Source organism: Arachis hypogaea, chromosome 18 (genome assembly GCF_003086295.3).
Source record: "Arachis hypogaea cultivar Tifrunner chromosome 18, arahy.Tifrunner.gnm2.J5K5, whole genome shotgun sequence".
In the NCBI taxonomy this organism is placed as follows: Eukaryota; Viridiplantae; Streptophyta; class Magnoliopsida; order Fabales; family Fabaceae; genus Arachis; species Arachis hypogaea.
Window position 1 is genome coordinate 131350500 of NC_092053.1, and position 22654 is coordinate 131373153.

Genomic DNA, 22654 nt, shown 5'->3' on the forward strand with positions numbered 1-22654 from the left:
CGAGGCAAGATTCCAAATCAAACCATTTCTGCAAATTGTACACATAATACATAAATAAAATAACCTGCAAATGAAAACCCAATGTTAAGTATAGAATTTAACAAGAGAATGATTCTATTTGGAACAGCACATTGACAATTCATTAGTCAAACACACCTATTTTTCACCTCAAAGCTGCGCATTGAGAGATGCAAATTGGGTATGATAGCTGCCTGTGGAGGCTTCCAGTTTGAGCTCCTGGTTCATACAAATAAACATTAAAATTTAAAATAATCAATGAATCGACATTTAGATCAATGACATTATGGCAAGAAAACTTGGTATCTGTCTCATTGCAATTGGCACCAACCACCAGTCTAATAATTCTAAAATGGAAAACATACATACAGGGGTGCTGACCAAGGTTCACAAAATCCTTAGTTCTATTTGACTTTAGCCCTTTTAAAACTCTATCTACACACCCCATTTTTTTGCTGGTTGCCAATCACCTTTTGCAAATAAATAATTGTATAAAGGACACTGACAGAACAATATTACAAACAAGAAACAAAGACATCATTTTACATAAACATGCCTTCATCTTAACAACAAATTAAGGAGTTTCACCTAGGAAAACAGAGGTAGCTGGATGAATGCACATGATTCACCAAATAAATAATTTTTACTTGTCTTATAGCAAGTAAAAGACATTCTTGATCATAAAACAAAGGCAAAAAGACTCGAAACATAAGATAATCATAAATCTTCTAAATTCATTTAGCTCCATACACTCATTTGGCTACAATGTTAGGATTGGCTTTGGCTAAATGCTGAAAAGAAACAAGTATCCAAAAACAAAATATGGTGTTTCTAAAAGTGAATGAGTTGAAGGAGATAAAATAATCAATACACAAATTCACCAAGGAGTTCGTTTGATTTGAAAAACGAAAAATGTATGACTTACACCTACAGTCCTCTAGATACATTAAATAAATATAAATACAACCTCAGCAACCGAAATCATATTATTTACTTATTTAGCAAACCCCATTTTTAAAGTAAGTCACAAACAGATGCAGAAAATTTTAGAAATGGGACAAAAATATTTATATTAAAAGAAATATTATTGAGCATTATTAATTATACTAAAAATATAATGTAGGTATAAAAATTAAAAAGCGTTAATGAACATTTTCATTCTTAAAATACTATTCATTATATATAATTTATAAAAAAATTATTTTTAAAACTTGAACTTAAAACATCTTAATTAAATTATAGGTGCATGCTATGCTATGGTGCCTATATATATATATATATATATATATATATAATTTACTAAAAGGAGATAAAAGTTAATATTTAATTTAAAAAATATAAAAATAAATAATTTTTAAATATTTAAAACTTACTATAAAAGGCAAATTCAACGATTTCGGCACCAAATTTATAGGCACCAAAGAATTTGCGTAAATTATAAATAACTTATCATCCTAACTAATTTTACTTTTATTTACTTTTGTGCACATTTAATAATAAAAAGAGTAAATTAATTAGCACGTCAGCGCTTATTGATACACTAGTATTTATAATTTGAAACTAAAATTATATATAAATACCAAAAAAAAACTAAACTTATATATAAAAAGTATGTTTATATAAAATAATAGAAACTTAATTTATAATTATTTTTTACTTTCTTTTTAATAATATTTTTAGGGATGAAACTTGCAATAATTTTTTTTATACTTTAATAATATATTTTTAGGTAATATTTTTTAAAAAATATTGTTTAATAATAAATAAATACTGTTTTAATTTTAATAATATTTTTTTAAAATATCGTAATAATCACTACTAGAATGGTCTTATTTAAAATGTGAATATATGTTATATTAAATAGTTTAATTAAATATATTAAATTATTTTTTTAAATAATTATTTTTATAAAAATACAATTTTATCAAATGTCACGTAGTTAAATTTTTTTGAATATTTTCAAATAAATCAATACACATTCAAAATACATAATAAATAAAATTGAAATTTAAAATTTAAATTTTAAAATTTTTATTTCAGTTTTAACATTTTTAATTACTAAAAAATTATAATTTAAATACACATTTAAAAATCAAATTAAATAAAATTTTAATTTTAATTTTAATTTTAAAATAATAAAGGCTTTAAAATAAAAAAATAGTAATGCTCAAATAAATAATAAAAATTTTAACTAATACTATGATAAAATATGTTAGATATATTTTTATTGAACAAGATCTAAAAAATTTAACTTAATTATTCATTTTAATAATTTAAAAAACGTTAATATTCAAATAAGTAATGAAAAATCTAATTAATAATAAAAATAAGAAATATTAGATACGTTTTTATCGAATAAGGATATAAAAAAATTAATTTTATTTTTAATGTTTAAATTTAAATTTTAAATTTATAATTTTGGATGTGTTTAAAAAATATTGTGTATATAACTTAATAATTTTAGATGTGTTATAATTGAAAAAAAAACGTACAATTTTTATGAACATACATTTTAAAAATTTTAAAAATATTAATATTCAAATAAATAATAAAACAATTCAACTAATAATAAAAAATAAAAATATTAGATGCATTTTTATCGAATAAGATATAAAAAAATAATTTTATTTTTAATGTTTACATTTAAAGTTTAGATTTATAATTTTGGATGTGTTTCTAAAATATTTTATATATAACTTAATAATTTTAGATGTATTATAATTGAAAAAAAAAAAATTTATAAACATATATTTTAATAATTTTAAAAATGTTAATGTTCAAATATATAAGTAATGAAAAAATTTAATTAATAATAAAAAAAATAAAAAATATTAAATACGTTTTATCGAATTTGAAGTGTGTGAGAAAATATTATTAAGTATATTACTCTATATATAATATCTCTAACTTATATATTATTTTTCTTCAGTCCCGTACAACATTAGAAGCCTCATATATTAATTCTGAAATTATTTGGACTACCATCCAAAAACATTTTTGAAGTGATAAAATATCATATCATAAAAGTATTTATCTAAAAAATTTTAAAGACACTGAACACGGAAAAAGATAATGCATAACACACGGCCACCACCATCAAGATGACTCAAAACTCTTCCGCCGCCGCATGATCATTCCTAATCGTAACTGCATGCATTCTACTACTCATTATAATTTTTAAATATTAATTATTATTTATTGACTTAAAAAATTTATTTGTTAAAATATTTATGACATAAAATACTTTTAATCCAAAATAATTATTATAAATAAGATTATTTAAGAGATAAAATTAAAAAGTATTATATAATTTTAAAATAAAAAATATTAATTATTAATAAATAGATACTATTTTTTTATTTCAACTAATTTTTAAAGACAAAAAAATATTGATAATTTTACTTATATTTAAAAAACTGAGTTTTAGTTTGATAATTAACTAATTAATTAATTTTAAAAATTATATTAACATTATTCATTAATTTTTTATTAAATTAATTTATTTACTTATTTCTTATTTTTATATTAAATCAAATTTAAAAAAATAAATATTGTTATATATTAAATTTAATAAAAAATTATTTTTAACATAAATCTCAAAATAAAATTTTATAAATTTTTGTAGGAGCAAAAAATATAATTATATAAAATTATAATTATTTTTTTAAAATTTAGTAGGGGTAAATACCTCCCTTCTCATGTATCTGAGTCCGTCTCTAGTTACAAATTAAGTAGCAATGCAAATATACACCTAATAGAGCAAAACAAAACCCAAATCAAAACAAGGAAATACTCAATATATAAGATAATCCATCAACCATGACAAACCCCACTATAGTAACAGTATCTATTAATCAATCGACATGAGCATTAAGTAAAAGACAGATACTCAAATTGCTCCAATGTGAGATATTTAAATTGATCTTTTTTCCCTATCAACTTAGTCCCTTACGTCATACATATAAAACCGCCAATTAACTAAAGAAGTAAAGATCAAGTCAACATTGAAATGAGAACTAGAATAAGCAAACACATGTATGAGTGACAAACACAAGATAAAAAAAAACGATATTTTTATAAAAGAAATGACATATTAAGCAAATAAAAAATCGATACTTTTTATTATAACCTCTTGTTACTGGCGTTGGTGGCATTGTTGGAGCGAAAAACAGCAAAACCAGAAGCAGTGAAGCACGCACTGCTACTATAGCTCTTCAGCATCGCCGCCATCACTATTCAACGAAAAGAGTGACGAATATTACTACCGGTCAATGAAAAAATCCGATAATGAGAATGAAATCCGACTCGAAATAGATAAAGAGAGAAAGAGGGATAGGGAGGATTGAGTTTTTTAGATGATAATAATGGTAGTAATTGGGGTCATAAAAGTGGTGGTGATAGTGAAAGCGGAGGAGTGGTTACGAGAAGAGGAGAGAGGCGGTGGGTGACAGAGGTACTGCGTCAGATTCCGGCAGAGAAGGGAAAGTGAAGAGGAGAGAGGTAGGGTTTTACAAGTTAAGGTACTCTCTGTGCAGACATTCCCTTAAACATAGTATTTATGATGAATTTTACTATGATTATGTTACAGTAGTTTGTAAATATATATATTTTTTCTATTGAAAGTTAAGGATAAGACTTGTAATTTCTAAGTAAATATAAAAAGACTATGAATATTGTTAAAAGTAAAGTTATATTTTTTTATATTTTTCAGTTGAATTGCATGCTTGTATATACAGTAGTTCAGAAGTTGTGATAATTAGCATATAAAGAGAGTGAGTTGCAGTTCTGCTTCTTGTTCTTTGATTTGTTACCGTTCTTTTCGCGGGCATTTTATTTGTGTGATGAGTTGATAGGTGACCTGCATTTTAATTAGCAAATAAAGAGAGTGAGTGGAAGTTCTGCTTCTTGTTCTTCAATTTATTACCGCTCTTTTCGCGGGCATTTTCTTTGAGTTGATAGGTGACGTGCAAATGGTTCCAAATGGTAAACTGTGTCCGAGATTCTGCAGAAATCAAGAACATGCAGAAACATCGAATAAATTGGGGTCTAACCACCAACCTTATATATAGTTGTTCAGCCCCCTGTGCAACATTGGAAGCCCCATAACTATTGTTCCCCTTGATTACCACCAAACCCTGCACTGTATCTTTCCTATTTAATTCTCTTTTACACTTATTAGTTGTAAAGTGGAATAGTCATATTCGAAGTCTCCAAGATGCATAACACACAAGACATAATTGAAGAAATCTCTTCAGCCGCAACTACACAAGACAGGATTGAAGAAATTGAAGAAATCTCTTCAGCCGCCACAACACAAGACAGGATTGAAGAAATTGAAGAAATTGAAATCTCTTCAGTTAGCCACCATGAAGATGCCTCCCTATATGACGACGATGGCCGGCAAAAACGAACAGGTAATAATAATACTAATTAAATTAAACTAATGCATGCATGTTATTGTTACAATCTCTTCCTTTTCTTCTTTCTCTTTTATAAGAAAATCATAAAAAAAAATAATTGAAGCTATCATTGATTATATACGAAGAGATTTAATTTCAATGGCGTTTTATTATAAGAAGCTTTAAATAACGTTCTTAACTTGCATATTAATTATTTAGATGGATATAATTTTTTATGATATTTGATATATATTATATTTGGTGCAGGAACCATGTGGACAACAAGTTCATATATAATAACAGCAGTAATTGGATCAGGAACTTTGTCCTTAGCATGGTCCATAGCACAGTTAGGTTGGAGTGGCGGCCTTATTGTCATGATCTTCGGTCTCCTCACGTTATATACTTCACATTTTCTTGCCAATTGTTATCGTGCTGGGGACCCTATTACTGGCAAGAGGAACTACACATACATGGAAGCTGTTGAAAACATTTTAGGTAAGTACAAACAAAATTAAGTTATACATGAATTTTACATTTACAAGCAGATCTTTTTCAATCTGATGATGCATTTTGAAGAGATATAGATGATCTTATGTGTTTCTTGTTCTTTTTGTTAATTGCAAATACATATTTACGTAATATTAAAAATGACACATGCAACTTGAAAATGTATATTTAATTTGGTATTTTTTTATAATAGATTTAATTGTATAGGTGTAATTTAAGGTGTTTATTTTGGTTGTACATTAATTAAAACAATGTCTATCTCAAGGACAATTTCAAAGAAATAACACTATTCTAAATTTGATGATATTAGTGTGAATCTTGCTGTGACTAGATAGTTTATTTAATGATTAATAAATATAGGATGTTTTGTTGTTGTTGTAGTTGTATTTATAAAACAGAGTAATATTACTTACTGATAAAGTACTATGATTTAGTGGTCATATATATTTCATTATAAAGTTTTTTGAAAAATAGGAAACTATAAAGTGTTTTGGAAAATAGAAAACTAAGTTATGATAACAAGTATAATCCATTGAAAATTAAATATTCTCATAAATAATATTGGATATGCCATTATTATTTTACAGGAGGAAAAAATTCCATTTTTTGTGGGATAATACAATATGCAAATCTTTATGGAACTTCAATAGGATATACAATTGCGGCTGCCATGAGTATGATGTGAGTTCAATTAATCCTTACGTTTATCTTTGAAATCTTTAAAATTTTGAAATTAATTTCATTTGGTTAATTTGTATGTATATATATAATAATATACTTTGAGTGATAATTATATAAAGAAGTCCATTCTAATGATTTAAAGCAATGAGCGGTAAGTTGAAATAATTTGCCATTTTTTTTAATGGATTTCAAATTTTTATGGATAAAAATTGGAAGGTTGAGCTTTATTTTTTACTATAAAAAAAGAAACTAATTTCTCATAATAGACTAACTTGCTAAGCTCAAGTCAACTAATCATATTTTACTAAATTTTAGATAATTAACTTAACAATTTCTATAACCTTTAGCCAACAACAAGCCAATAAGAGTTTTTAAATTGTACTCCATAATAATTAATTATTATTAATTAATAATTATTAATTACAGTTGTTTAAAATTGACTAATTAAAAATTATTTATCTATATTTTTCTTTAACTTAATTTATATTTGTTATTAGTAAATAATATGATATATATCTAATCTAGTATTCTCATTTATACTAATAGTATATAAAAATTAAACTCTTGAATAATACCAGTAAAATAAATAAATATAATCTAGTTAAAAGAAAATTCATGTATTATCTTGTTATTAAAATTACTTAAATCTTACCATAATTATTCTGAAGTTATAAAAAGACAATTATGTTTAAAATTGATTACAATTTATTGACTTTGGTTGGCAGGGCAATTAAAAAGACGAACTGTATATATTTCTCTCACGGAACAAAAACATGTCATGTCTCTGGTAACCATTATATAATTTGGTTTGGGACAATCCAACTTGGATTTTCTCAGATTTCTAATATCCATAAGATGAAATGGTTATCAAATCTTTCTACGATCATGTCCTTCACATATTCATTAATTGCTCTAGCTCTTGGAATTGCTCAAATTTCAGGTTATGTTTAACTTATTTTTTTACTTTAATTTGCTTGATATAACTAACACTCTCTATTGTTAAACACAAATCATTATATGCATTAATGAGTAAAGGTTTAATTTGGTGGTATTTTATATTCTAGTCACTAAAATTTCAAAAATTATCAATTTAGTTTTTGTCTTTGTAATATTCTAAAAATTATTTTAGTATCTGACTAGTTAATTATTATTGTTTTATTAACATGTTGCATGATATATTTACATGTCATTTTGTGCGATACATTAATAAAATAATATGAAATTGATCATAAAGACTAAAATTAGTACTTTAAAAATTTTAGGACTAAAAATAAAGCATAAGTGCAATCTCAAAAATAAAATTAAACCTCTACATGATCAGCCGCGAATTTAAGGGGTTTAAGGTGGCTATAGTCCTCCAAAATTTATTTGAAAAAATTAGTACTATTAGTTTATTATTATTATATAATTAATATATATATTATGGATTAATATATTTTAGTATAGTAGATACTAAAAAAAAATTATATGTTAGTAACTTAATATGTAGTATAATAATGTGTATTATAATAAATTAATAGCAACTAAAAAATAGGGTTAAAAAAATAAAAGTGTATAAACATATAAATAATTGAAAAGTTATTGAAAAAAAATAGGTTTGAATTAATGTAGAAAAATAACAACTATAAAATAAATTTTGTTTTGATTTTTTCAATGACCACAGTAACAATTGAATAGACTTTTTTAACAATAAAAATTATTAAAACCAAATTTTGAAATAAGATGAAAGATGAATTTTTAGCAGATTATATAATTATATATGTTGAAAAAGAAAATGTTTCAAATTTTATTTTAGATGATAAATTGATAATTTTAGTTATATGAAATATGGCAGAACAAATTTAAAAATACCAAAATCTTAAAGCATGTAGTTGAATAATGTTGATTTCTATATAATATAATTATTAATTTTGACTTATATACTATAAATTATATTTTATTGATTTTTTTGTTATGTTATATTTTAATTTATTTTGTATTTAATTTGACTCATCTCTTATAAAATTTTTGGATTTATCACTGATTATGATAATAATAGAAGATAAAAAATAATTTATGATCTGAAAACATTTGATAATTGTTGCCTAATATTTTGTTTGTTTGGATCTTAAAACAGAAAACCGTGCTTTCAAGAGTACCATAGCAGGAGCTGAAGCAGAAACACACGCCAAAAAAGTGTGGGCAATATTTCAAGCTCTTGGCAACATAGCCTTTGCATATTCCTTTTCTGATATTCTCATTGAAATTCAGGTATACCCTTTTTTCTATTTCCTAATCATTAGTTTTAAAATAAATGCCGCTCCATTAATACATTGGGAAAAAAATGTATTTAAACACAAAAACAAAAAAAAATATAAGGAACCAATATAGTAATCAACCAAATAAATGTATGTATTTAAACACAACTGTATTCTAAATATATTACTATATTAGTTATGCAAAAAAAAAAAAAAATACTATGTACACAAAATTAGTTTTGGCGTAAAATTTAGATCATCTAAAATAAAGAGATTGGTAAAATAATAAAGGAAAGAGTTAATTACTATTTAATTTATAACTCTCATTATATGTGAGTCTTATTTTATTATTTTATTATTTTTTCACTTTGGATAAGTTTGATCCGTTTCTGTATATATAGATGTATTATTTAACTTATTTTTAAAATATATTTTGTATTTCAATATATATTTTATATGAATAACTAGTTTTTTTTACATTTAATATGGTTGTTATTCAATATACTAACTTGTCAAAAAATTTAATTTTAAAAAATAATAGAAAAGATTTCCTGTTTTTTTTCTCACATGTAAATTAATTAGTATATAATAATAAACTGATTAAACAGGATACTATAAAATCTCCTCTGGAGGTAACAACAATGAAGAGGGCTACGAATTTGAGCATCACAACCTCCACAATATTCTATGTCGTCTGTGGGTGCATAGGTTATGGTGCATTTGGAAACTCAGCACCAGGAAACTTACTCACGGCCTTTCACAAACCAGTTTGGCTTGTTGACCTTGCCAATTTAACATTAGTTATTCAACTTGTGGGGGCATATCAAATTTATTCCCAACCCCTCTTTGCATTTGTTGAAGAACGGATAACTAAAAAATGGGAAATAATTGGAAAAGAATATAAAGTTCAAATCTCATTTTTACCCTCATACAATCTGAACATATTTAGAATAGTTTGGAGATCACTGTATGTTGTGGTAAGCACGCTTATAGCTATGCTTATTCCGTTCTTCAATGACATGTTAGGAGTTATTGGGGCATTAGGATTTTGGCCCTTATCAATTTATTTTCCAGTAGAAATGTATATCAAACAGAAAAGGATTCCAAAATGGAGTAGAAGTTGGATTCTTTTACAGAGTTTGAGTATATTCTGTCTACTGATAACACTTGCTGCACTTGTTGGGTCCATAGTTGGTGTCTTATTTGACATTAAGACATATAAACCATTCAGTGCAAGCTTGTAGTCCGAGTCTCTTCGTGTAACATTTTATGTTAATTACTTATTGAAATATTAATTATTTTTTTATTCTTATTTTGTTTTGATTATTTATTTATTTATTTTGGTTTAGCCATTTCCTTTTTTATAAGATATTGAATAATAAGGTTTATTATAAAAAAATTAATATTAAGTTATTAACATAGTTTGACAAATTAATAATATTTAAATAGTAATAATCAAAATTATTTTTAAACACGTAATTATTAAAACGGACCTACTTAAGATGTTATTTTGTCTTATCTTTTTTTTGTTCCATCCTTATTGTAATTATTATTATTATTATTATTATTATTATTATTTCTAAGTTATGCATACAAAAAGTGGATTTTTTTTTCATTTTCTAATTATTCAAGTAATAAAATTAAAGTAAAAGAATACACATAATTCAATTTATGAAATAAGGGTATACTACAATTTAAAGCACGTGGCAAACGAAACTCAATAAATTGACAAGAACATAATCCTAACTTATAATTGAAATGCTAATCATTATGCATCAATGCTACAATTCAACATACATGTTAATTGTTATTAGGATTAAAAGCGAATAAAATCATCTCATGGACCAGATTAAACTTGAAGTTAAATTTGAACTCAAATATTAAATAAGTTGAATTCAAACATGAATAAATTAAAATTATTAGCTCGTGAAATATATATTTTATTATAATTATTTAAATTAATCTACATATTATGTATTTTACATTTTTAATTTATCAATAATTAATAACATATAATTTTATGCATATACATAATGATAACATTCATACTTGTTAAATATACGGGAGTGTATTATTTTTTATTTTTGTTGTAAACCCCGGTTAAATTAGTAGATAATTAGTTAATAAATTATTTTTTTAATAAGGAGGATTAGAAATGCGAATATTATATCAAAATAGGGTAGAGCTCATCGAAACGAGAATTTTGACACTAATTTCGAAGAAATCGGTCCAAGATTGGACCAAATAAGCTGAACCGGTTGAACCGGACCCAAACCGGGCCGTCGGTCCAACCGGACCAACACTTTAAATGAGCCGAAAGCCCTTTCTTCCTCATTTTCACGTATGAACAACGTGAAAGCTCCGGGGAGAATGAAAGCTCCCGAAACCTTACGGTAATCTTCCGATCCCCGTAACTTCTCCGTCCGAGCTCCGATCGCTGCACCGTTTGCGGCCACGCGTTCACCGCGTCGAGCTCTACATTTCTATCGGAACAATTTCATAGGTAACTTGTTTAATCACTCTCAGCTTCATCTTCCCCCAATTTTCGAATTTTAAGTGGGAATATTGAATTTCTTTGATTTCTGATGTTTTAGGATCCAATTAGCTTGAGAGAAACGTTCACTCTTGCTTATGTGAAGCTTGGGTAAGGTGAGGATACGATAATTCTATTTTAATTTCATTAAATTTGAGCTTTGAGTATTAAATTGGGTATATATGTATTATGAATGTGTATTAGGTTGAAAATAAATAATTGGAGCTTGAAATTGTGAATACTGGAACTTGGAGGAAGCGGATTAGTTGAGTTTTGAGGGGCTGTTTTGGTTTTGAATAAATAGCTTTGGTCGTTACGTGAAAATCGGCTAAGGTATGGTTTAGGTTTCTTACATTTAATATATAATGTTCTGTGAAAACTTAGGCTAGATGACCATAGGATAAGTTGGAATGCAGGTGTATGTTTAATGTTTAGTAATTTGTCGATGAATATATTTGGTTGAAGTTTATTGGATAATTAGTTATTAATTTTGGATGGTGAATGTTGTTATGTTAATTTGGAGAGAATCATGGTTGAATGTTATTGTTGATGAATATTGTTGGTTCGGTGCTTGTTGATTAACTAATGATTCGATGAATTATTGATTTGAGGTATTTTGTGTTAAAAGCCTAGGATTTGTGAACTATGACTCTTAGTTGAATTTTGGTTGTTGGATTTGAATATTGTATGAGTTTAATTGTTGATTTGAGGTAGATTTATTGTGGTGGTTGTTATGATGATGAGAAAGGGTATGTTGAATTGAAAAGAATACAGGTTTGGACCCAAACAGGGTGGCAAAGTCCGAGTTTTAGAGGAGATGCTGCCGAAATTTTATAAAAATTAGAGATTTTGTTTATATGATTATTTAAAAAGATTTAGATTTAAAGGTTATATGGTTTGATTTTGAGTTATTAAGAAAATGAGCATGTTTTAAGTTTAGTTCATTTGGAAAAGAATGAATTATGTTTTGAATTGGAACTATTGATGGACGGAATGAGAGGTGTGATAATGAAGGATAATGATTGAATATGATTGACATATAATGATGAATGAGATGTGATTGAGAATGATGTGGATGTTGATGAATTTTAATTGAATTATTTATATGGCTTATGAATTTGAATAATCTGAGATACGAGATTCCCTGGATTAAGTGCCGTGGCTTGCCACCACGTGTACCAGGTTGAAAACTCGATACTCTGTTGACCCTACGACGTGTGACCGGGCTCTATATAAATTCCCGGGAATGTTACCCCCATTGAGCAATATTGATTATTTGAGAAAAATCTATGCATAGACTCTTGGGGATGCACGTCGGGGGACAGTCTAAGGACAATTCAGACTTGTCGGGTTGGCTGGATAACCGACAGATGAGCCTCATCAGCCATAGGACAGGCATGCATCATATGCATATTACTTGAATTACTTGCTTGTGCTCTAATTGGGTGTGCCTATCTGTATTTGCCATGCTAAATGTGTATTTGTTACCTACAGTAGTTGTAACTTTCTTGTGTTTGCCTTTATCTGTTTATTTGTCTGTGAAAATGCATGATGGAATTGGAGGTATGGAGGAATGGCAGTATGGGACTTAGATTTAAGGTTAAGTTAAGTTAGGATTAAATATTTCTAGGAAACCACCTTTTATGGCTTCTGTTTAATACTTTAAGCTCTACAATCTGAGTGTCGGCGTTCTAGGATTGCCTCTGGCATTCCCAGGACCTTATATATTATGTGTGTGGCACCTTTACCATACTGAGAACCTCCGGTTCTCATTCCATACTATGTTGTTATTTTTCAGATGCAGGTCGAGAGGCATCTCGTTAGGCGTCTGGACTCTTGAAGCGGAGTGGTTACTGGGATATTTTGTTATGCTATGATGTATATATATGTACTTAGTTTTCTCTCCGCATGACTTATTCTTTTTGATCCTCTTAGAGGTTTATGGAGAGGCAGGATTGTGTATATGTACTTTTGGGTTTTGGATATGTATGTATATATATGTGTAAATATTCTCCAGCCAGTCTTGACTTCGCAGGCTGAGTTAGGAGCTTGATATTTTGTATCTTTGGCACTCTATTCCCACTTCTGTTAGCTTATGTTTGATAGTTATGGTTTTCTTAGCACGTAAGTTAACTCGTTCCTTGAGCGTTGCGCCTTTATTGTGCGATTTTTATTTCCCACTTTTCTTCAAGGCTCCTAGCATATTATAACTCTTCTGCTATTATATGTACTTATTTTATTTTAGAGGTCGTAATACCACATCACCTCTGTTTTACGACTTAAGCGTAAAGCTTTGTGTGGTAGGGTGTTACATTAATGGTATCAGAGCAGTTCGTTCCTATAGAGCCTGAAAGACGGACTAATTGTGCTTCTGTGCATTCTCTGTATATGTGTTTATGTGCTATTAGGATATCTGATTGATATATATGGCATAAACGTTTGTGAGCATGCATTTGGAACTTAAAGCATTAGACCTGCGATATTGAGACTGATCAACTTAATATCACTTGTTTGGTGTGTATAGGGACCAGATGTCGACTCGCGGACGCGGTCGCGGGCGAGGTAGAGGTAGGACAGGCACCGTTACTCCTGTACCCACAGGGACTGATCCAGTAGACTTTATGGCTGCCTTGGGAAATATGGCTGCAGCTATGCAGGCAACAGCTGAAGCACTGGGTAATCATGGGAACAATAATGATGGAGACGGTCCTATGACACTTGCTACATTTCTGAAAGTTCGCCCTCCGACTTTTAGGGGAACCTCAAATCCCACTGATGCAGATAATTGGATTCAGGCTATGGAAAGGGCATTACAGGCACAACAGGTTCCTGAAGAGCAATGGGTTGAATTTGGAACTTATCAGTTGCAAGGTGAAGCTCAGTATTGGTGGCAGGGAACACGACGTATCCTGCAGCCTGATGGTGCTGCGATTCCTTGGGAGGTTTTTCGGACAGAGTTCTATAAGAAATATTTTCCTAATTCATCCAGAAATGCCAAGGAACTTGAATTAATGCAGTTAAAGCAGGGACAGATGACTATTGCTGAGTATACTAGCAAATTTGAGGAGTTATGTCGCTTTTCTCGTATCTGTCAAGGTGCGCCTGAAGATTTTGCTGAATGGAAGTGTATTAAATATGAGGTAGGTCTTCGGAGCGATATTCTGAGCTTCGTTGCCCCAATGGAGATCAGGGTATTTTCTGAATTGGTGAATAAGAGTAGGGTGGCTGAGGATTGTGTGAGGAAGGCGGCAGCAGAGAAAGGGAGTTTGAGGATGCCTTTTCAGAGGCCTTCAGGGAGGAACTTTGCTCCGAGAGGTAGGAATTTCAAACGTGGAGGTTTTGTTTCGCAGCAGACTCAGGGTCAAGGTAATTACAGAAGGCCGAATACCAATGCTAGTCAAGGAAAAAGGTTTGGGAAGCAGCCACAGCAAGATCTGAATTGTCAGAAGTGCGGAAAGTATCATCCTGGAGTTCCGTGCAGACTAGGACTTGGAGTGTGCTATTCCTGTGGACATCCCGGGCATATAGCCAGTAATTGCCCTGAGAAGAAGAAGTATGAGACTGGTAGAGTGCAGCAGCCGGGGAGAGTATACACCACTTCTACCATTGGTGCTGAGGGATCTGAGACACTGATTAGAGGTAATTGTGAAATGGCTGGTAAAATCTTAAATGCTTTATTTGATTCAGGAGCAAGTCATTCATTTATTGCATTTGAAAAGGCCCATGAATTAGGATTGAGAATGGTGGTTCTAGGTTATGATTTGAAAGTATATAATGCTACTCATGAAGCTATGGTGACTAGGATAGAATGTCCACAAGTTCCTTTTTGAGTGCAATAGCGTGAATTTGTGCATGATTTGATTTGTTTGCCTATGACTGGTCTTGATCTCATTTTGGGATTGGATTGGTTATCCAAGAATCATGTTTTACTTGATTGTTCTGAAAAGTCAGTACAGTTTATGCCGGAAGGGTCAGAAGCACCGGTTGTGGTGAATAGTTACTATTTGAATTCTATGATAGTAAACTGTTCTGGAACCGAATGTCAGGGTACTATGTTATTAACTGCGGGAGTATCAGGTGATGATCAGAGTTTAGAGCAGATTCCCGTTGTATGTGAATTTCCAGATGTGTTTCCGGATGATATTAATGAATTTCCACCTAACCGGGAAGTGGAATTCGCAATTGAGTTGGTGCCTGGAGCCGGTCCGATTTCAATTACTCCTTATAGGATGTCGCCTTTAGAAATGGCTGAACTGAAAGCTCAGCTGGAAGATCTGTTGGGTAAGCATTTTATCCGACCAAGTGTTTCTCCGTGGGGAGCGCCAGTGTTACTGGTAAAGAAGAAGGATGGGAGTATGCGGCTGTGTGTCGATTATCGGCAATTGAATAAGATCACTGTGAAGAATAAATATCCGTTGCCTAGAATCGATGATCTAATGGATCAGTTACAGGGTGCCGGTGTATTTTCTAAGATTGATTTGCGATCCGGATATCATCAGATAAGGGTTAGAGACGAGGATATTCCGAAAACTGCTTTCAGAACCTGTTATGGTCATTATGAGTATACAGTGATGTCTTTCGGGTTAACTAATGCCCCGGCAGTATTTATGGATTATATGAACAGGATTTTTCGACCGTATCTGGACAAGTTTGTTATTGTCTTCATTGATGACATTCTTGTTTATTCTAAGACTGAAGAGGAACATGCTGATCATTTGCGAACTGTGCTGCAAATTCTGAGAGACAGGAAGTTATATGCTAAGCTATCTAAATGTGAGTTCTGGAAGAGTGAAGTGAAGTTTCTTGGCCACGTGGTGAGTAAGCAGGGGATAGCTATGGATCCTGCTAAGGTGGAAGCAGTGATGAATTGGGAGCGACCAACTTCAGTGACAGAAATCAGGAGTTTCCTAGGTTTGGCGGGGTATTATCGCAGATTCATTAAGGGATTTTCACAGCTCGCCTTACCTTTAACTAAGTTGACTAGGAAGGATACACCTTTTATCTGGACTCCAGAATGTGAAGAGAGTTTCCAGGCATTGAAGCATAGGTTGACTACTGCACCTGTATTGGTATTACCTGAACCAAGTGAATCGTTTGAAGTGTATTGTAATGCATCTCTGAAAGGGTTGGGGTGTGTTTTGATGCAGCACCAGAATGTTGTAGCATACGCCTCACGGCAGTTAAGGCCGCATGAGATGAACTACCCGACACATGATTTAGAACTTGCTGCTGTTGTGTTTGCTTTAAAGATTTGGAGGCACTACCTCTATGGCGTTAAGTTTCATGTTTTCTCATACCATAAGAGTTTGAAGTATCTTTTTGAGCAGAAAGAGTTGAATATGCGTCAGAGGAGGTGGATGGAGCTTCTGAAAGATTATGATTTTGAATTGAATTATCATCCAGGAAAAGCGAACGTTGTGGCGGACGCTTTGAGTCGGAAGTCTTTATATGCAGCTTGGATGATGCTACGGGAGGAAGAGTTACTGAAGGCATTTCAAGGTTTGAATTTGGGAGTTAGAGAAGAATCTGGAATTTTGTGTTTGAGTCAGTTACAGATTTCAAGTGATTTTAAATCAGAACTTCTGAAGGCTCATCAAGATAGTGAAGCGTTACGTTAGGTATTACCAGCAGTTGAACAGGGAAAACAGTGGAGAGTGTCAGAAGGTCAGGATGGTTTATGGAGGTTCAAGAACCGGATTATTGTGCCTGATGTTGGAGACCTGCGACAAAGTATCTTGAAGGAAGCTCATAAGAGTGGATTCTCAATTCATCCAGGGAGTACTAAAATGTATCAGGATTTGAAAGCGATGTTCTGGTGGCCAGGTATGAAGAATGATGTGGCATTGCATGTATCTAAATGTTTAACGTGTCAGAAGGTTAAGATTGAGCATCAGAGACCATCAGGGACCCTTCAGCCTTTAGAGATTCCACAATGGAAATGGGAGAGTATCGCAATGGATTTTGTGATAGGGTTGCCTAGAACCCGATCAGGTTATGACGCTATTTGGGTGGTTGTAGATCGATTGACGAAATCAGCTCACTTTCTTCCTATCCGAATAAGTTGCACAATGGAGGAATTGGCTCGAATGTATATCAAAGAGATTGTCAGGTTACATGGTGTGCCCTCTACTATTATATCTGATAGAGATCCCCGTTTTACATCAAGGTTCTGGGGAGCTTTTCAGCGTGCATTTGGGACTCAGTTAAGCTTGAGTACTGCGTATCACCCTCAGACAGATGGTCAGTCAGAAAGAACTATTCAGACCTTGGAGGATATGCTAAGGGCTTGTGTTTTGGACCAGCCGGTAAGCTGGGACCGGTATATGCCATTAGTAGAGTTTGCTTATAATAATAGCTATCATGCGAGCATCGAAATGGCTCCATATGAGGCTCTATATGGCAGGAAATGTCAATCTCCGTTGTGTTGGTATGAAACTGGAGAAAAGAGTTTATTAGGGCCTGAGATGATAGCTGAAACGACTGAGCAGATAAAGAAGATTCGTAATCGAATGCTTATAGCCCAGAGCCGCCAGAAAAGTTATGCTGATCAGAGGCGAAAGCCTTTGGAATTTGAGGAAGGAGAACATGTTTTTCTGAAAGTAACACCAACCACTGGAGTGGGAAGAGCTATTAAGACCAAGAAACTGAATCCCCGTTATATTGGACCGTTTGAGATTCTGAAAAGAATTGGACCAGTGGCTTATAGAATTGCCTTACCGCCATACCTTTCGAATTTGCACGATGTATTTCATGTATCACAGCTTCGGAAGTATACTCCTGATGCAAGTCATGTTCTAGAACCAGAACCAATCCAAGTGAGAGAAGATCAAACACTCCCAGTAATTCCGGTGAGGATTGATGACACCAGTGTTAAACGATTACGAGGAAGGGAAGTATCATTGGTAAAAGTAGCTTGGAGACAAGCAGGTATCGAGGAACATACCTGGGAACTCGAATCAGATATGCGAAAGGACTATCCACATCTCTTTTCAGGTAACTATATTTGAATTTTGAGGGCAAAATTCTTTATTAGGTGGGTAGGATGTAAACCCCGGTTAAATTAGTAGATAATTAGTTAATAAATTATTTTTTAATAAGGAGGATTAGAAATGCGAATATTATATCAAAATAGGGTAGAGCTCATCGAAACGAGAATTTTGACACTAATTTCGAAGAAATCGGTCCAAGATTGGACCAAATAAGCCGAACCAGTTGAACCGGACCCAAACCGGGCCGTCGGTCCAACCGGACCAACACTTTAAATGAGCCGAAAGCCCTTTCTTCCTCATTTTCACGTATGAACAACGTGAAAGCTCCAGGGAGAATGAAAGCTCCCGAAACCTTACGGTAATCTTCCGATCCCCGTAACTTCTCCGTCCGAGCTCCGATCGCTGCACCGTTTGCGGCCACGCGTTCACCGCGTCGAGCTCTACATTTCTATCGGAACAATTTCATAGGTAACTTGTTTAATCACTCTCAGCTTCATCTTCCCCCAATTTTCGAATTTTAAGTGGGAATATTGAATTTCTTTGATTTCTGATGTTTTAGGATCCAATTAGCTTGAGAGAAACGTTCACTCTTGCTTATGTGAAGCTTGGGTAAGGTGAGGATACGATAATTCTATTTTAATTTCATTAAATTTGAGCTTTGAGTATTAAATTGGGTATATATGTATTATGAATGTGTATTAGGTTGAAAATAAATAATTGGAGCTTGAAATTGTGAATACTGGAACTTGGAGGAAGCGGATTAGTTGAGTTTTGAGGGGCTATTTTGGTTTTGAATAAATAGCTTTGGTCGTTACGTGAAAATCGGCTAAGGTATGGTTTAGGTTTCTTACATTTAATATATAATGTTCTGTGAAAACTTAGGCTAGATGACCATAGGATAAGTTGGAATGCAGGTGTATGTTTAATGTTTAGTAATTTGTCGATGAATATATTTGGTTGAAGTTTATTGGATAATTAGTTATTAATTTTGGATGGTGAATGTTGTTATGTTAATTTGGAGAGAATCATGGTTGAATGTTATTGTTGATGAATATTGTTGGTTCGGTGCTTGTTGATTAACTAATGATTCGATGAATTATTGATTTGAGGTATTTTGTGTTAAAAGCCTAGGATTTGTGAACTATGACTCTTAGTTGAATTTTGGTTGTTGGATTTGAATATTGTATGAGTTTAATTGTTGATTTGAGGTAGATTTATTGTGGTGGTTGTTATGATGATGAGAAAGGGTATGTTGAATTGAAAAGAATACAGGTTTGGACCCAAACAGGGTGGCAAAGTCCGAGTTTTAGAGGAGATGCTGCCGAAATTTTATAAAAATTAGAGATTTTGTTTATATGATTATTTAAAAAGATTTAGATTTAAAGGTTATATGGTTTGATTTTGAGTTATTAAGAAAATGAGCATGTTTTAAGTTTAGTTCATTTGGAAAAGAATGAATTATGTTTTGAATTGGAACTATTGATGGACGGAATGAGAGGTGTGATAATGAAGGATAATGATTGAATATGATTGACATATAATGATGAATGAGATGTGATTGAGAATGATGTGGATGTTGATGAATTTTAATTGAATTATTTATATGGCTTATGAATTTGAATAATCTGAGATACGAGATTCCCTGGATTAAGTGCCGTGGCTTGCCACCACGTGTACCAGGTTGAAAACTTGATACTCTGTTGACCCTACGACGTAAGTGTGACCGGGCACTATATAAATTCCCGGGAATGTTACCCCCATTGAGCAATATTGATTATTTGAGAAAAATCTATGCATAGACTCTTGGGGATGCACGTCGGGGGACAGTCTAAGGACAATTCAGACTTGTCGGGTTGGCTGGATAACCGACAGATGAGCCTCATCAGCCATAGGACAGGCATGCATCATATGCATATTACTTGAATTACTTGCTTGTGCTCTAATTGGGTGTGCCTATCTGTATTTGCCATGCTAAATGTGTATTTGTTACCTGCAGTAGTTGTAACTTTCTTGTGTTTGCCTTTATCTGTTTATTTGTCTGTGAAAATGCATGATGGAATTGGAGGTATGGAGGAATGGCAGTATGGGACTTAAATTTAAGGTTAAGTTAAGTTAGGATTAAATATTTCTAGGAAACCACCTTTTATGGCTTCTGTTTAATACTTTAAGCTCTACAATCTGAGTGTCGGCGTTCTAGGATTGCCTCTGGCATTCCCAGGACCTTATATATTATGTGTGTGGCACCTTTACCATACTGAGAACCTCCGGTTCTCATTCCATACTATGTTGTTATTTTTCAGATGCAGGTCGAGAGGCATCTCGTTAGGCGTCTGGACTCTTGAAGCGGAGTGGTTACTGGGATATTTTGTTATGCTATGATGTATATATATGTACTTAGTTTTCTCTCCGCATGACTTATTCTTTTTGATCCTCTTAGAGGTTTATGGAGAGGCAGGATTGTGTATATGTACTTTTGGGTTTTGGATATGTATGTATATATATGTGTAAATATTCTCCGGCCAGTCTTGACTTCGCAGGCTGAGTTAGGAGCTTGATATTTTGTATCTTTGGCACTCTATTCCCACTTCTGTTAGCTTATGTTTGATAGTTATGGTTTTCTTAGCACGTAAGTTAACTCGTTCCTTGAGCGTTGCGCCTTTATTGTGCGATTTTTATTTCCCCCTTTTCTTCAAGGCTCCTAGCATATTATAACTCTTCTGCTATTATATGTACTTATTTTATTTTAGAGGTCGTAATACCACATCACCTCTATTTTACGACTTAAGCGTAAAGCTTTGTGTGGTAGGGTGTTACATTTGTCATATTAAAATTATAATATCTTTGTTCATTTTATTATATGTTGAATAAATCAGGATGAACTACAATGTGATAAGTCTTAATTTATTTAGGATAGAAAAGAACAACATATATACCTATATATTAATATTTTTATATAAAATTCTATAGTCATCTTTTTATATATATAATTTTGAGAAAAAACATAAACTATAATCCATAGTTAAATATATGTCATAATTTATTTAGAATTTAATTTCGATGCACTGTCAATGTAAAGTAGTTTTATACATGCATTTAATTACGTAACGATAGAAATAACTACATTTTATATTGACAGTGTGAATGATCATCCAAAAAAACGAATACAATTACACTGTATAAAACGGTTTATACTATTAGTGCATCAAAATTAATTAAACTCAATTTATTTATATAAAATTATATACTATATCATGTTATTTGAATTAAATCAGACATATATTTTATGTTAAAATATTTATTATTATTTGGTATCTAATAATGTACCACAAGTTTTAATATAAACTAATTCAATTATATTATGTATATATTAAAATAGTCATTTGAAATAATTATCAATATAAAATATATATTAAAATATAAAATTATTAAAAATAAGTTAAATTATATATATATATATATATATATATATATATTAATTTATACATAAATATATTATGATAACTGATTTTGAACATTTTTAAAACTACTCAACATGTGACTGAACTTGAAGGCTCTATCTGCTTATTGCTGCTGGAGTTAAGAATTTAGCTACGATTCCTTCCATTTTAAGCATTTTTTTTCTTTTTTTTTTTTATATATTTAAAATTTTGAAAACTGATTTTTTCTTTCCTTAAGGTGCTTGTTTCTTTTAGTTTCCCTAAATTAGAAAAAAGAAACAAAAAGGAAAAATTTGAAAGACGCGTGTTCTTTATTTGTTAACGCACTTCAGTTTCAATTTAACACGTTTGTAGATTTGTTTAATAAGAAAATATAAGGGAAAAAAAAGATAAAATGAGAAGAATTCTGCTGGAGAATTAAGAGGATATAGTCAACAACAAGCTAATAAATATATTTAAACTACATTCTATATTAATTAATTGTCATTAATTATTAATTATATAAATTATATTTTTAAAAAATATAAAATTAATGATTATTAATTACCTCTTTTTATTTTAATTTATTTTTTATTATTTATTATATAAATCCTAATTTCTCTTAAAAAAAACGTCGGAACTAAAAAAACACCAAAATATAAGATAAAAAATTATCTCAAATTCTAAGAAAAATATACAAAACATAGGAAAAAAAATCATCTACATCCTAAGAAAAAAACATACAAAACATAAAAAAAAGAATCATCCGAAATTTAGAAAAAAGAAACATAAAAAACTAGTTAAAAAAATCATTCAAAACCAAATAGGAGAGGAGAAGAAGAAGAGCCTTATGATGAATGGCGATGACATC

General features: G+C 30.9%; 2 protein-coding genes across 9 annotated transcripts; both read left to right on the forward strand.

The window, feature by feature from the left end:
- Positions 1-4977: 4977 nt before the first annotated feature.
- Positions 4978-10157, forward strand: LOC112771805 (amino acid permease 4). Its single transcript, XM_025816623.3, has 6 exons — positions 4978-5432; positions 5685-5915; positions 6515-6608; positions 7334-7548; positions 8725-8858; positions 9454-10157. Exons 1-6 carry the CDS (start codon positions 5234-5236, stop codon positions 10087-10089), a joined length of 1509 nt encoding a protein of 502 aa, XP_025672408.1. The 5' UTR covers positions 4978-5233; the 3' UTR covers positions 10090-10157.
- Positions 10158-11178: 1021 nt separating this feature from the next.
- LOC112773177 (uncharacterized) lies at positions 11179-20965 on the forward strand. Of its 8 annotated transcripts, XR_011876077.1 has the most exons (7): positions 11179-11348; positions 11440-11494; positions 11583-11711; positions 13903-15017; positions 18927-18981; positions 19070-19198; positions 20668-20965. XR_011876077.1 is itself a non-coding variant. In XM_072224562.1 (5 exons), exons 4-5 carry the CDS (start codon positions 13910-13912, stop codon positions 20691-20693), a joined length of 1134 nt encoding a protein of 377 aa, XP_072080663.1. In that variant the 5' UTR covers positions 11179-11348; positions 11440-11494; positions 11583-11711; positions 13903-13909; the 3' UTR covers positions 20694-20965. The 8 variants fall into 8 exon arrangements, 4 of the variants coding, with proteins under 4 accessions (XP_072080663.1, XP_072080665.1, XP_072080664.1 ...); XR_011876078.1 differs by lacking the exon at positions 11583-11711 and having other exon boundaries at positions 11185-11348; positions 18927-18976; XM_072224562.1 differs by lacking the exons at positions 18927-18981; positions 19070-19198.
- The last annotated feature ends 1689 nt before the right edge of the window (positions 20966-22654 follow it).

What these genes read in the sequence shown, in the direction of transcription:
- LOC112771805 (XM_025816623.3), top strand. Translation starts at nt 5,234, where the DNA reads ATGCATAACACACAAGACATAATTGAAGAAATCTCTTCAGCCGCAACT. An exon ending in TGGCCGGCAAAAACGAACAG is followed by an intron (nt 5,433 to 5,684) that starts GTAATAATAATA and finishes TATTTGGTGCAG; the next exon opens with GAACCATGTGGACAACAAGT. An exon ending in GCGGCTGCCATGAGTATGAT is followed by an intron (nt 6,609 to 7,333) that starts GTGAGTTCAATT and finishes TTTGGTTGGCAG; the next exon opens with GGCAATTAAAAAGACGAACT.
- LOC112773177 (XM_072224562.1), top strand. Translation starts at nt 13,910, where the DNA reads ATGTCGACTCGCGGACGCGGTCGCGGGCGAGGTAGAGGTAGGACAGGC. An exon ending in ATCTGAGACACTGATTAGAG is followed by an intron (nt 15,018 to 20,667) that starts GTAATTGTGAAA and finishes GTTATTTTTCAG; the next exon opens with ATGCAGGTCGAGAGGCATCT.